This window comes from Culex quinquefasciatus, chromosome 1 (genome assembly GCF_015732765.1).
Source record: "Culex quinquefasciatus strain JHB chromosome 1, VPISU_Cqui_1.0_pri_paternal, whole genome shotgun sequence".
In the NCBI taxonomy this organism is placed as follows: domain Eukaryota; kingdom Metazoa; phylum Arthropoda; class Insecta; order Diptera; family Culicidae; genus Culex; species Culex quinquefasciatus.
This window is the reverse complement of record NC_051861.1, coordinates 95776121-95789577: the sequence shown is the minus strand read 5'-3', so window position 1 is coordinate 95789577 and position 13457 is coordinate 95776121. Positions and strand designations below refer to the sequence as shown.

At 38.7% G+C, this 13457-nt stretch overlaps 1 protein-coding gene across 2 annotated transcripts in view; it reads left to right on the top strand.

Annotated features, from left to right (window-relative positions):
* The window catches only part of LOC6037927 (phosphatidylinositol 4,5-bisphosphate 3-kinase catalytic subunit beta isoform), a 38597-nt gene extending 25140 nt beyond the window's left edge, over positions 1-13457 (top strand). Inside the window, exons 3-5 of one of the 2 annotated variants that reach the window (XM_038253443.1) lie at positions 9648-12431; positions 12494-12613; positions 12683-13457. In XM_038253443.1, coding sequence (XP_038109371.1) covers positions 9648-12431; positions 12494-12613; positions 12683-12811 — 3033 coding nt within the window. In that variant the 3' untranslated portion in view covers positions 12812-13457. The remainder of the gene's footprint in view (positions 1-9647; positions 12432-12493; positions 12614-12682) is intronic. The other variant, XM_038253437.1, reaches the window with a different exon arrangement.

The following is a 13457-nucleotide window of genomic DNA, read 5'->3' as shown; positions in this document are numbered from 1 at the left end:
TATTTTTAAACAATTGAATGGTTCTAGACTGTGCAAAACACTTAAAACAACCATAACTTATATTCAAAATTACATTTCCACGCACAAATACCGACTTTTTGTGTAAAAACTTGTTTCTTTATGTGTGTGCGTGCAACGTCGAATGAGCGTTGGTCGACTACTGCCTCGCATTGCAGCTGCTCAGTGAGCTAGGGCACTCACGACTGAGTCGGGTTTGTTTATGTCACGGTTTTGCGGTTCAGTGAATGGATCTGAAAAAATCGTGTATGCGTCACCGATTTTCGCGTCAGGACCCCTGACATTTTCAGCTCTGGTAGTGATACACTATGAAATTAGAATGCTGACGCATCGTCTCTGAAGGTAATCCATCAGCATGAAATTTTTATTTTTTTGTTCAAATTATGACCAATCAATTTTTTTTTAAAATATTTTTCTTGTATCCAGATGAATATTTTTGGTTCACAATTAACTTGAATACAAATTTGAATAGAGCAATTCTCTACCAAAACCGGAAAGAGATTTTATTTGTATTTTTTGATTTGGCTCAAACTTTGTGGGGGCCTTCCCTATGACCAAATAAACTATTTTGTGTGATTGGTTCACCCATACAAGTCTCCATACAATTTTGGCTGCTGTCCATACAAAACAGTTATGTAAATATTCAAACAGCTGCAACTTTTGAGTGAATTTTCTGATCAATTTGGTGTCTTGGACAAAGTTGTAGGTATTGTTGAGGACTTTTGAGAAAAAATAGGTACACGGAAAAAAAATTGCAGATTTTTTAATCAACTTTTTTTTTTGACTAAAACTCAATTTCCCAAAATAACCCATATATATTTTTTTTTTGATTTTTTGATATGTTTTATGGGACAAAAATCCGCAACTTTTGAGCCATAGAGAAACATGGTCAAAAAATCTGCCGCCGAGTTATGAATTTTTGAAAAAATAGTGATTTTTGGAAAAAATTGAAGTTTCAAGTACATTACAGATTTTTTGATAAAGGACTTCGTTTTCAAGATATAGCCACCAAAAGTTTGATTTTAGCGAAATATTTGCAGTTTTTCAATTTTTAAAAATAGTAACCATGAGTGACCGTTCCTAAAAATATGTTTTTTGAAAAGTTCAGAAAATTTGTTATAAAATTATCTAAAAGACATTGAAGATTGGACCTCGGGTTGCTGAGATAGAGCCGCTTTTAGAAAAAGAAACACGAAAATTGAAGTTTTCTTAATCTCACCAAAACAACCCACCATTTTCTAATGACCATATCTCAGCAAATAATGGTCCGATTTTCAATTTTAACACATGAAAAATTTGTGAAATTTTTGGATCTTTTCGAAAAAAATATTTTGCAATTTTTTAAATCAAGACTAGCATTTTAAATGGGCGTAATATTCAATGTTTGGCCCATTAAAAATTAAATTTCACGAATGTTTCATGTATCAACATTGATAATCGGACCATTAGTTGCTGAGATATCGTCATTAGAAAATGGTGGGTTATTTTGGTGAGATTAAGAAAAACTTAAATTTTCGTGTTTCTTTTTCTTTAAGCGGCTCTATCTCAGCAATCCAATCCTCAATGTCTCTTAGACAATTTTATAGCAAATTTTCTGAACTTCTAAAAAAAATATTTTTAGAAATGGTCACTTATGGTCACTATTTTAAAAAAAATTAAAAACAAATATTTCGCTAAAATCTAACTTTCGGTGACTATATCTTGAAAACGGGGCCCTTTATCAAAAAAACTGTAAAGTACTTTTCAATTGCAAATTCAATTTTGCATTAAAAAATAATGTTAAACTTGTTTTTGCGTAAAACTTCGATTTTTTCCAAAAATCACTGTTTTTTCAAAAAAATCATAACTCGGCGGCAGATTTTTGTCCATGTTTCTTTATGGCTCAAAAGTTGCGGATTTTTGTCCCCTAAAACATATCAAAAAATCTCGAAAATCAAAAAATACGTATTTTGGGAAATTGTGCTTTAGTGAAAAAAAAGTTGATTGAAAAATCTGCAAATTTTTTTTCCGTGTACCTATTTTTCTCTAAAGTCCTCAACAATACCTACAACTTTGCCGAAGACATCAAATTGATCAGAAATGCACTCAAAAGTTACTGCTGTTTGAATATTTACATACCATTTTTGTATGGATAGCAGCCAAAATTGTATGGAGACTTGTATGGGTGAATAAATGACGCAAAATAGCTTTTTTGGTCATAGGGAAGGTCCCCACAAATTTTAAGTCAAATAAAAAAATACAAAAAATAAAAATGGTCGAATTGGCCGATTTCGTAGAGAGTTGCTCAATAGTGGTTTACGAAAAGCAATGATAACGCGTTTTTTTGTTTGGGTTGTAAACAACGAAGTATGTTATTTTGGAACATTTTTCACTTTGTTTAGCTAGTAAATATTGATATATTTAGATCTTTTTTGGTACTGGTAATTCTTAAAAATGATTATAAGAATGATACGATTGTAAAGATATCATTATTTTTTTTTATTTCATAAACTTTAAGCTTAAAAAAAATTTTTGGCATCAATTTTTGGAGTCAAAAGAGCTAATCAGATTATCTTGACTGTTTATCGCATGGAACCAATGCTATGCAAAACAGCAAGACTAATGCGCCTAAAAATCTGCTTAACTAATTAGTTCCTGCAGTTTGTTTGGTGAGAGCTGCAAAAATAATTCGACGTCAACCACATTTAAAAAAACACGCATGAGGGTTTTTCAGCGTTAAACACAATTTTGATTTAAAGCCCACGTCTATAAACAAAATTATTTGCAATTTGAGGTAACTTTTACTTAAATAAAAACGTTACTTAATCTACCTTAAGGTGGTTGGTGCCTTCCTCACATTCATGTTGTATTTTAGGTTGTATTTTCATATTAATTTAAGAGTTTGTTTTATTTATTTTTTTGCCTCCCTCACGTTTCTGAGGAAGGGCTATAAAATCACTCGAAAAATGAACTTCTCAATAAGACCTCCTAGACACACCTTCATGTATATTTATCGACTCAGAATCAAATTCTGAGCAAATGTCTGTGTGTGTGGTGGGATGTTGATAAAAAAAAATGCACTGGATTATCTCGGCACTGACTTAACCGATTTGGACCGTATTGGTCTCATTCGATCCGTCTTGGGGTCCCCTAAGTCGCTATTGAAAATTATAAAGTTTAGTAAAGTACTTCAAAAGTTATGCTAAAAAAACGATTCTAACAAAAGTCCGGAAGATTGTAAAAAGGGTGGTTTTTGTAAGAAACCTTGTCATGTTATACATTTTTAGAAAGGTTTTCGAAAGAACTTTCCAACGAGTTCCAAAGTTTGAAGATCTGACAACCCTATCAAAAGTTATGCGCACTTAAGTGTTATTTATGCACTTTTTAGAGGCCGGATCTCATATATTTCGATGAAAACGTTGTCCGGATCTATCATGCGACCTGTCGATGGATAGGTAATCAAAAGACCTGTGCAACGAGTTTAAAAGATTGAAGATCTGACAACCCTATCAAAAGTTATGCGCACTTAAGTGTTATTTACCAACATTAGGTGCACGATGGAATTGCATGCTGTCCCCCTAGTCTTAATAAACATTGTCTTATGAGTTGTATATTTCAGTAAAAAGTTCGTGTAAATCTTTGTCGAGACAAAATGATGTAATCAGCAACAAATTAATACAGACTTTTTCCAGAAGAGACGCAGACACTGCTTAAACAATGTGGCAACCGGGCGATATGCACGCTGCGCGACTCTCTCGCGTAGGCAAAAAGATCCGGCCTTTGAGGTTAGGCAAAAATCGCCCTTTTTAGTAGCTACAAAAAAACTTTTTCATGGCATAACTTTAAAAGTACTTCACTAAACAGAATAAAATTTAATGGGGTCTTAATGGACCCCAAAAGGAACAGAATAAGGCGGATCCGGCCAAAATCGGTTCAGCCAGTTCTGAGATAATCGTGTGGAAAAAAATAATGTCTACACACATCCCAACAGATATTTGTTCAGAATTTGATTCTGAGTATACGTGAAGGTATACCTGAGAGGTGTATTTAAGAAGTTCATTTTCGAGTGATTTTATAGCCTTGCCTCAGAGAGGTGAGGAAGGAAAAAATCGCAGAAAAAAACAACACAAAAAAACGGAACATATATATTTGCGTTGAAAAAGTGAACCAAACCAGACTCGATTATCCGATGTTTCGATTACTAAAAAACCCCTGCGCCACGAGACCCACCACTTTACATCAAATTCGAGTTCAGGAACTAAATACCTTGGCCGTGCAATTTGGTAAATATCGTGAAATGTCGCGTTATTCGAAATAATCTATTGTCAAATTACATTGATTTTTTAATTCAACCATTTAACAGGATTTTCAACTGGCAGTTGTCATAATAAATTGCATTGGCAAGTACAAAGCATGTTAAAGCAAAAAAATTAATTTATCTCTGTAAAATTTAATTTAAAAATAATTATGAGCTTATTGCATATAGCGTAAGAAAAGCAATATTTTTTTGCTGTAAATTGAGTATTATATCCAATCTATAAAAAAACTAAACATGTTGAAAGAAAATTAGTAAAGCATTTTACAATGTTTTATCTCTTTCTAGAGTTATCATCTGGGGTGAATCGGGACTACAGTCTGAATAGGAACAGCAGAGGTTTTAAATTTGGAAATGGATGTACACATTGTGCTGGTCTGAGTCTGTTCTATCCGAAACCAACCAGAAAAATCAAAATATTGTGCTCTAACGTAGTTAAAACTGCTGTCCCAATTCGCCCCAGTTTACGGTAGTCTTCTATGATTTCGCAAATTCTTCCGACATTGTTCATGCATTCCCTATATGGGTAATTCTCCGCCAACTCACACAGCAGTTGCCTCGACCCCTCTTCGATTTGCGTGAAACTTTGTCCTAAGGGGTAACTTTTGTCCTTGATCACGAATCCGAGGTCCGTTTTTTGATATCTCGTGACGGAGGGCGGTACGACCTTCCATTTTGAACATGCGAAAAAGAGGTGTTTTTCAATAATTTGCAGCCTGAAACGGTGATGAGATAGAAATTTGGTGTCTAAGGGACTTTTATGTAAAATTAGACGCCCGATTTGATGGCGTACTCAAAATTCCGAAAAAACGTATTTTTCATCGAAAAAAACACTCAAAAAGTTTTAAAAATTCTCCCATTTTCCGTTACTCGACTGTAAAAAAATTTGAAACATGTCATTTTATGGGAAATTTAATGTACTTTTCGAATCTACATTGTCCCAGAAGGGTCATTTTTTCATTTAGAACAAAATTTTCATTTTAAAATTTCGTGTTTTTCTAACTTTGCAGGGTTATTTTTAGAGTGTAACAATGTTCTACAAAGTTGTGGAGCAGACAATTACAAAAATTTTGATATATAGACATAAGGGGTTTGCTTATAAACATCACGAGTTATCGCGATTTTACGAAAAAAAGTTTTGAAAAAGTTGGTCGTCATCGATCATGGCCGTTCATGGTCACCCGCGACAGACACGGACGACGAAACAAAGAGAAACGCAAAAGTAACTTTTTCAAAACTTTTTTCGTAAAATCGCGATAACTTGTGATGTTTATGAGCAAACCCTTATGTCTATACATCAAAATTTTGTAATTGTCTGCTCTACAACTTTGTAGAACATTGTTATACTCTAAAAAATAACCCTGCAAAGTTAGAAAAAACACAAAATGAAAAAAATTGTTCTAAATGAAAAAATGACCCTTCTGGGTCAATGTAGATTCGAAAAGTACATTAAATTTCCCATAAAATGACATGTTCCAAAAAATTTTACAGTCGAGTAACGGAAAATGGGAGAATTTTTAAACTTTTGAGTGTTTTTCGATGAACGTTTTTTCGGAATTCGCCATCAAATCGGGCGTCTAATTTTACATAAAAGTCCTTTGACACAAAATTTCTATCTCATCACCGTTTTTAAATTATTGAAAAACACCTCTTTTCGCATGTTCAAAATGGAAGGGTCGTACCGCCCTCCGTCACGAGATATCAAAAACGGACCTCGGATTCGTGATCAGGGACAAAAGTTACCCCTTAGGACAAAGTTTCACGCAAATCGAAGAGGGGTCGGGGCAACTTTTCCCGATTTCGTGTGAGTTGGTAGAGAATTACCCATATGTCAAAAGAAGTCATTTAGTAGCATTAATTTTCTATACCTACAAGTCTCATACAATTTGGGGCTGGTCATACAAAATAGATATGTAAATGGCTGAAATTCTGTTTCTTGAAAAGAGATTTTTTGATCGACTGTGTGTTTACGGCAAAGATGTAGGCTATGATTAGGATTTTTTAGAAAAAAGGTACAAGTTAAATCACATTTTTAATGAACTTTCTATGACTTGAAGTTGATTTCCTAAAATACGTAGTTTTTAATCTTCTTCTTTTTTATTTGTTTAGAGGACTAAAAAGACATCTTTTAAGTCGAAGTGCAAAATTTGTATCTAGGTTTGTAGGCGAAGATGGCGTTACTAATGGTGCACGCCCGAAATGTCAAAATCACGCAGTTGTACCAACATTAGAAAAAAGTGTGACTCTCATACTGTAGCACACTTTATTTGTAATGTTGGTACAACTGCGTGATTTTGACATTTTGGGCCTGCACTAAAAAATAGTGTTTTTCGAAAAATATTGAAAATCTGAGCAAAAATAATAAAAATCATTTTTAAAGCCTTATTGAATTTGCAATCGAAAAGTACCTTAATTTTTTATTGAAATGTACCGTTTTCAACTTATAGCAACTTTCAGGTATAAATTTCAAAAATAGTTCTTGTTTGAAAAGCTTTCTTATGATTTTCTCTATGGATTTTGAAAATCGGGCAATTAGTGTCTCACGAAGAATTGAAATCGATGAAAATAAATTTCTCTAAATATCACCTGATTTGCCTACAATTTTCATGATTCACTGACACAACAAATTGTTACGTTTGCGAAGTTTTCTGATCTTTGCAATATTGACAAATACATAAAAAACAAATTAGTTGTCTTTTTTATTGTTGGGCTTAAGTACACAGCAAATTTTGGATTGCAATTTCAGTCAAAATAATTTACTGAATGCGATTCAGTAATCATCACTTTTGCACTTTTGAAATTCGGTAATGAACAAAAACATTGCTGAAAAATCAGTAACTGCATATCTGTCAAACTGAAATGTCACTTATGACTTATTGTTTGGACGTTGCCGAGAGAAAATCCTCTTTCAAACATGTTGCAACACTTGTGTTTTTTTATTTTGTATTGTAATCTTTAGAAAACAAGGCAAGAAAAATGGTAATAATAAATGCCTCGATGCTAACCACCTGTTTTTTAGGGTTGGACGATTGATGAAATAAATTTAAAAGTAGCAGTACTGGAAACATTATCAATGACAAGAAAAATCTAATTTTGATAACTGAAATACCAGCAACGATTGCTGAATCTTCAGCAAATAATCTGTCAAACTGCCACAAGAAAATTACTGAATTTTCAGCAAAATGATTTGACGTTTCTTTTGCTGAAATTTCATTTGTTTTGACAACCATTTCAGTAACTCATCTGTCAAAGTGACAAATATCAGTTAACTGAGAATTCAGTAAAATCTAAATTACTGAATCGTTTACTGAAATTTCAGTAGATGAAAACTCAGTAAAACTTTACTGAATTTCAGTAAAAAAAATTGATGTGTATGACCCCTAAAATATCCCTCATTCGATTATCCGAAGTCCCATACAAAACTTCGGATATTCGAAACTTCGGATAATCGAGGCTTCGGGTAATCGAGTCTGAACTGCATTTAAAAAAAAGTTTGATCTAACAGATGAAATAAAGAAAGTTATCTATTTGTAAGCCTTTTCGAGTTATACTAGATTTTTAGATTTTGTAATTCCAGCTGATGTTCTTCGTTATATTTTTTTTTGTCGTGAAAAATCACTTGCCCACCGATCATTTTACCCTTGTCAGTTGCTTTCAGTTGCAAAAGTTCCAGATTTGTCTATTTTGTTTAACCCTCTAATGCCCATGGTTGCACCAGAGCACCACTTATTCAGTAACAACATTTCAAAAGGGCGAAACCTACGATCCTGCCGTTTCGGGAAAATCAACATACAAAATTTTGCAATTTCGATCAATTCCTATTTCCACAAAAAAGCATGAAAACCATCAATTTTGTCAAAACGTAATAGAAAATAGCAATAATTTCATCATAGAGAGCAATTTGAAATTAATTAAGGTGTTTTTGCTATTAAAAATTGAGAAAAACAAATTACGCCTTTTTAAAGAGCGTGCCTCCATTTTCGCCCCACCGTATTCGCCACCCACTCAACCAAAACAACGGTTTAGCCCGTCAGGTTACGCCGCAAAGCAAAAGTAAACAACAGATTCGCCCTTTTGTTTTTTGTTCATTTTTCGGGTTGTTAAAGAAAAAAGTGGTGAAACAACTATTATATCATTGTGAAACGTTACATTCAGTGATAATACAGTGATATTTGCAACCTCAGTGATAAAAAATTGGTCTAGAAAGCCTTCAGAAGGAGGAGGAACCTCCCTACACTAACTTTTTGCCCTGCAACTGTTAGACCCAGAATCCCCGGATGTTCCAAGAACCGGTAAATTATGGACCTTCATATCTAGATTGTGAATCCAGACCAGATCCGATACTACAATAATTGAAATTAAAAAGTTATGTATTTAGGATCATACAAATCTGTGTTTGTTGTGGAATTGTGGTCAGAGACATCAGAAACATACATTTTGATCCATTTTGAGGATTGTCAGGTTAAAATTCACTAAATTATAACGAAAATTTGGTGTTTCTAAATATACGTCGGAACTTGCAGAAAACACTACATTCGCCCCTCGTGATTGGGTGAAAACACAAGGGCGAAAACTCAATTTGGTTTGTTTTGATTGATGTTGTTGATTAGCCCTTTTGTTTTTTGCTTGTAAAACTACGTATTTTCGGAATTTTGTGATGATGGAGGGTGTTTTAGGATCAGTTTTGTTCGCTTTATATGATTCTGACAAAAACTCAGTTTGTTTACATCTGAGGGTTTCGCCCTATTGAAAAGTTGTTACTGTATTTTTCACTTCAAATTGCAATTTCACGAAAACTAATGAATGAAATGATCTCATTCTTCCTGCACAGTGTTATTTGAGATGTTTACTGTCTCCAATTCAAATTTCATCCAATTTGGTAAATTCAGTAAAAAATGGCAAGGAAAACCGTAAAAAATCTTGATTTTGCTCTGGGCGGGACGGGGTTAACTTTCACAAGGAGGGAAAATATAATCAAATAAAAGATTGACGAAAATGAAACCCACCTAGGAGGTACCCCAACGGAATCCAGAACATCTCCGGTAAAATTGGAACAATTTTGCCCCCTTCTGACAGTTAAAAATATAGACGAATCTGGATCTTTCAAAAGTGGATGTAACTAATTTGCTAAATTCTTTCAAATGTTTTAAGAAATGAATTTCAAAAATAGGATTAAAATTGTTATATTTACTAATAATTTACCGATTTATATCAATTCAACAAAAATTTGTTTTAATATTGTCTCTAGAGTTGTTTTTTTTTTTAATCTTTTTGTCTTGGAATTCCTGTTAAACCCATAACTAATCTTTTCCATCTTCTCCCCCCCCCCCTGCAGGACGTCTGGGAGGAAGCGGAACGGTACCCGCTGTACTGCCACCTGGGCGACAAGTCGATGTACTACTTCAGTGCCATGTCCGCCACCAGCACCGGCTGCTGCGAGCTCAACGACGAAAGCAAACGCCTGTTCGAGGTGCAGCCCCTCTTCTGCATGTTCCGCTTCGTCGAGAAGCAGGTGTCGGTCAACAACAAGCTGATCAACAACATCACGACGCTGCTGGGCAAGACGCTGTCGGAGAAGACGCTCAAGAACCCGGAGGTGAACGACTTCCGCACCAAGATGAGCTACTTGGGCGAGGAGATTGCGAACAAACGCGCGGCGATGAACCGGATGGAGCGAATCGCGTACCAGTATCCGCCCAAGCTCGTCACGAACAAGGTGCTGCCGGAGCTGGTGAAGAAGCGGATTGTGAATGGGGACTTTTGCGTGGTGGCGAAGAGCGCGGATATGCAGGTGACGGTGAAGATTCCTTGCAAGGCGACGCCGGATGAGGTGATTAAGCGGATATTGGAGAAGAAGCAGATCTCGGCGAATACGAGGAATGAGAATAGTTTCGACTTTATACTGAAGGTGTGCGGGAGGGAGGAGTACATGTTTGGGGATCACCCGATCATCAACTTCCAGTACGTGCAGGATTCGCTGAGTCGCGAGGAAACTCCAACGTTCGTTCCTAAGCTGTTGCGGAATGTTGAGATATTTGAGGATAATATTTATGAAATACCGGAGGACATAACGCACAGGACGAACAGCACTGGGAGTAAGCAGATGTCGCACACTTTGCGGAAGGTGAAGCATATCACAAGCTGGGAGGTCGATACGCAGTTCAGCTGTGTCGTGCAGGAGATTGCCGACTTGAATTGTGACGCGAATCGGAACGTGGAGGTTGGGATCCAGCTGGGGCTGTTCCACGGTGGCAAGTCGTTGTGTAAGCCGATGAAGACGCAGCTGGTGTCGCTGCACAAGGGTCGGGCCGCGTGGAACGAGACGATCGTGTTCGATATCAACGTGAAGAATGTTCCTAGGATGGCGCGGTTGTGTTTGGTGATTTACGAAAACGTGCGAACCGCGAAGGGAATCGGCGTGAGGGCGAGGAGAACCAAGGACGGCTTTATGAATCCTATCGCGTGGGTTAATACGATGCTTTATGACTACAAGAGTCAGCTGAAGGCGGGTGCGGTTACGTTGTACACGTGGACGTACGCGGAAGATTCGCAGTCGGAAGATGTGCTGCATCCGCTTGGGACGGTTGAGCCGAACCCGCGACGGGACGAGTGTTCTTCGATGATCCTGTGCTTCGAAGATTACAAACAGGAGAACAAAATAATAGTCTACCCTTCGGAGGATCAGCTGATGAAGCACGCGGCGAAGAATCGGAACTGTAACCGGCCGTTGAATCGAGACAGTGCGGAGGAGGTGCGACCGATCAAGGAAATCCTGATGCCGTACATCCACAACGACCGGTTGAACGACATGCACGAGCAGGACCGAAACGCGATCTGGGCCAAGCGGCGCGAGTGCAAGGATCTCGAGCCGGACGGCCTGCCCTGTCTGCTGTACTGCGTCGAGTGGAACAACCGGAATGAGGTGGCGGAAATAACTGCTCTGTTGCAAGAGTGGCCAATTCTGCCGGTGGAGCGTGCCCTCGAACTGCTCGATTACGCGTACGCCGATCAGTACGTGCGGCGGTACGCGGTCAACTGCCTCCGTACCATCCAGGACGACGAGCTGCTGCTGTATCTGCTTCAGCTGGTGCAAGCGATGAAGCACGAGTCGTACCTCTACTCAGACCTAGTCGATTTTCTGCTGCAGCGGGCGCTCAACAATCAACACATTGGACACTTTTTCTTCTGGCATTTACGGTCCGAGTTCCAGTTTCCTTCCGTGCAGGTGCGCTTCGGGTTGATCCTGGAGGCATACTTGAAGGGCAGTCAGGAGCACGTGGCGATCCTGCTGAAGCAGATGCAGTGCCTACGGAAGTTACAGCAGGGCTCGGAACTGGTCAAGAAGGGCAACAAGGAAAAGGGCAAGTCGCTGCTGATAGGCCATCTGCAGGAGCGTGCCAGTGGGGAGGCCATGTCCGATGTGATAAGTCCACTCAATCCGAGCTTCCGGTGTAAATCGGTCCGCGCGGACAAGTGCAAAGTGATGGACTCGAAGATGCGTCCGCTGTGGATCGTGTACCAAAACTCCGACATCAACGGGGACGATATAAATATTATTTTTAAGAACGGCGACGATTTGCGCCAAGACATGCTCACCCTACAAATGCTTCGGATCATGGACCGGATATGGAAGAGCCACGGGCACGACTTCCGGATGAATCCGTACAGCTGCATCAGCACCGATCGTCGATTAGGTATTATCGAGGTGGTTTTAAACGCGGAAACGATCGCCAACATCCAGAAAGAGCGCGGCATGTTCTCGGCCACATCCCCCTTCAAGAAAGGATCGCTGCTGGCGTGGCTCAAAGAGCACAACACGACGGACGAAATGCTCGCGAAGGCGGTGCAGGAATTCACGCTCAGCTGTGCCGGCTACTGCGTGGCCACGTACGTGCTGGGCGTCGCCGACCGGCACTCGGACAACATCATGGTGAAGAAAACCGGCCAGCTGTTCCACATCGACTTTGGCCACATCCTCGGCCACTTTAAGGAAAAGTTTGGCTTCCGGCGCGAGCGGGTGCCGTTCGTGCTGACGCACGACTTTGTGTACGTGATCAACAAGGGCCGGACGGACCGGGAGGCGCACGAGTTCCGCGAGTTCCAGATTCTGTGTGAAGAGGTGAGAGCGTGATGAGCTGCTCTTAGAATCAATTTTGTTCATGATTATTTCCTATGTTTCAGGCATTTTTGATTCTCAGAAAGCACGGCTGCCTAATTCTGTCCCTGTTTGCCATGATGATTTCGACTGGTTTGCCGGAACTGTCCTCCGAGAAGGATCTCAACTATTTGCGTGAAACTTTGGTCAGTTTTCAATTCTTCTAAAATTATTATTCAAATTACTAACATTCCATCCCCTTCTCTCACTTTTAGGTGCTGGACCTGCCCGAGGCCGAAGCCCGCGAGCACTTCAAGTCCAAGTTCAGCGAAGCGTTGGCCAACTCGTGGAAGACCTCGCTCAACTGGGCCTCGCACAACTTCTCCAAGAACAACAAGCAGTGACAGTTGCGTTACAATCTCACGATGTAAACCGATGGCGGGTCCTAGGTAGGCTGCTAGTAGCCGGAGAAGGAAGGAGAGCAATCAATCGTCAGAGCTGCCTTTGGCAGAGACGAAGTGCGCACCGCGCCGGACGAGACCGGGAAATGCCTCCAGCAGCGTGTGACTTTGTGTTCCGTGTTGGCATTTTTCGTTCAACTCTCTCGTAGCTCAGTTGCGTTCATTTTGTGAATATTTTTCTATTATGTATGTCGAGCATGAGCAATCGTCAGCAGAGCTGGACGTTCTCACCAAGATCCCTAGAAGATAGTCGCTTAAAGAGGGAGAAGAAGAAAAAAGCCCAAGATCAACAGTATGAACGGTACTAGATTTAATTTAGCCAATTATTGATCATCTATGTTTCTGACTCACACCGTAAATCAATGTTGCTTTCACTTTGTTGTTTGTATATTTATCATATTAATTTCATGTAGACTGTATTCTCACTAGAAGATAGAAAGGCAGCATTAACACAATCGTGCAAGTGAGAGAGAGAGAATAAAATATTGTGCATTAGCAAATCGACGAATCGACCCCAGGTCAAGTCTCAGCACCCAATACTAGCGTTATTGAAAAAAAAAAGAATGAATATAAAATTAACACACAAAAA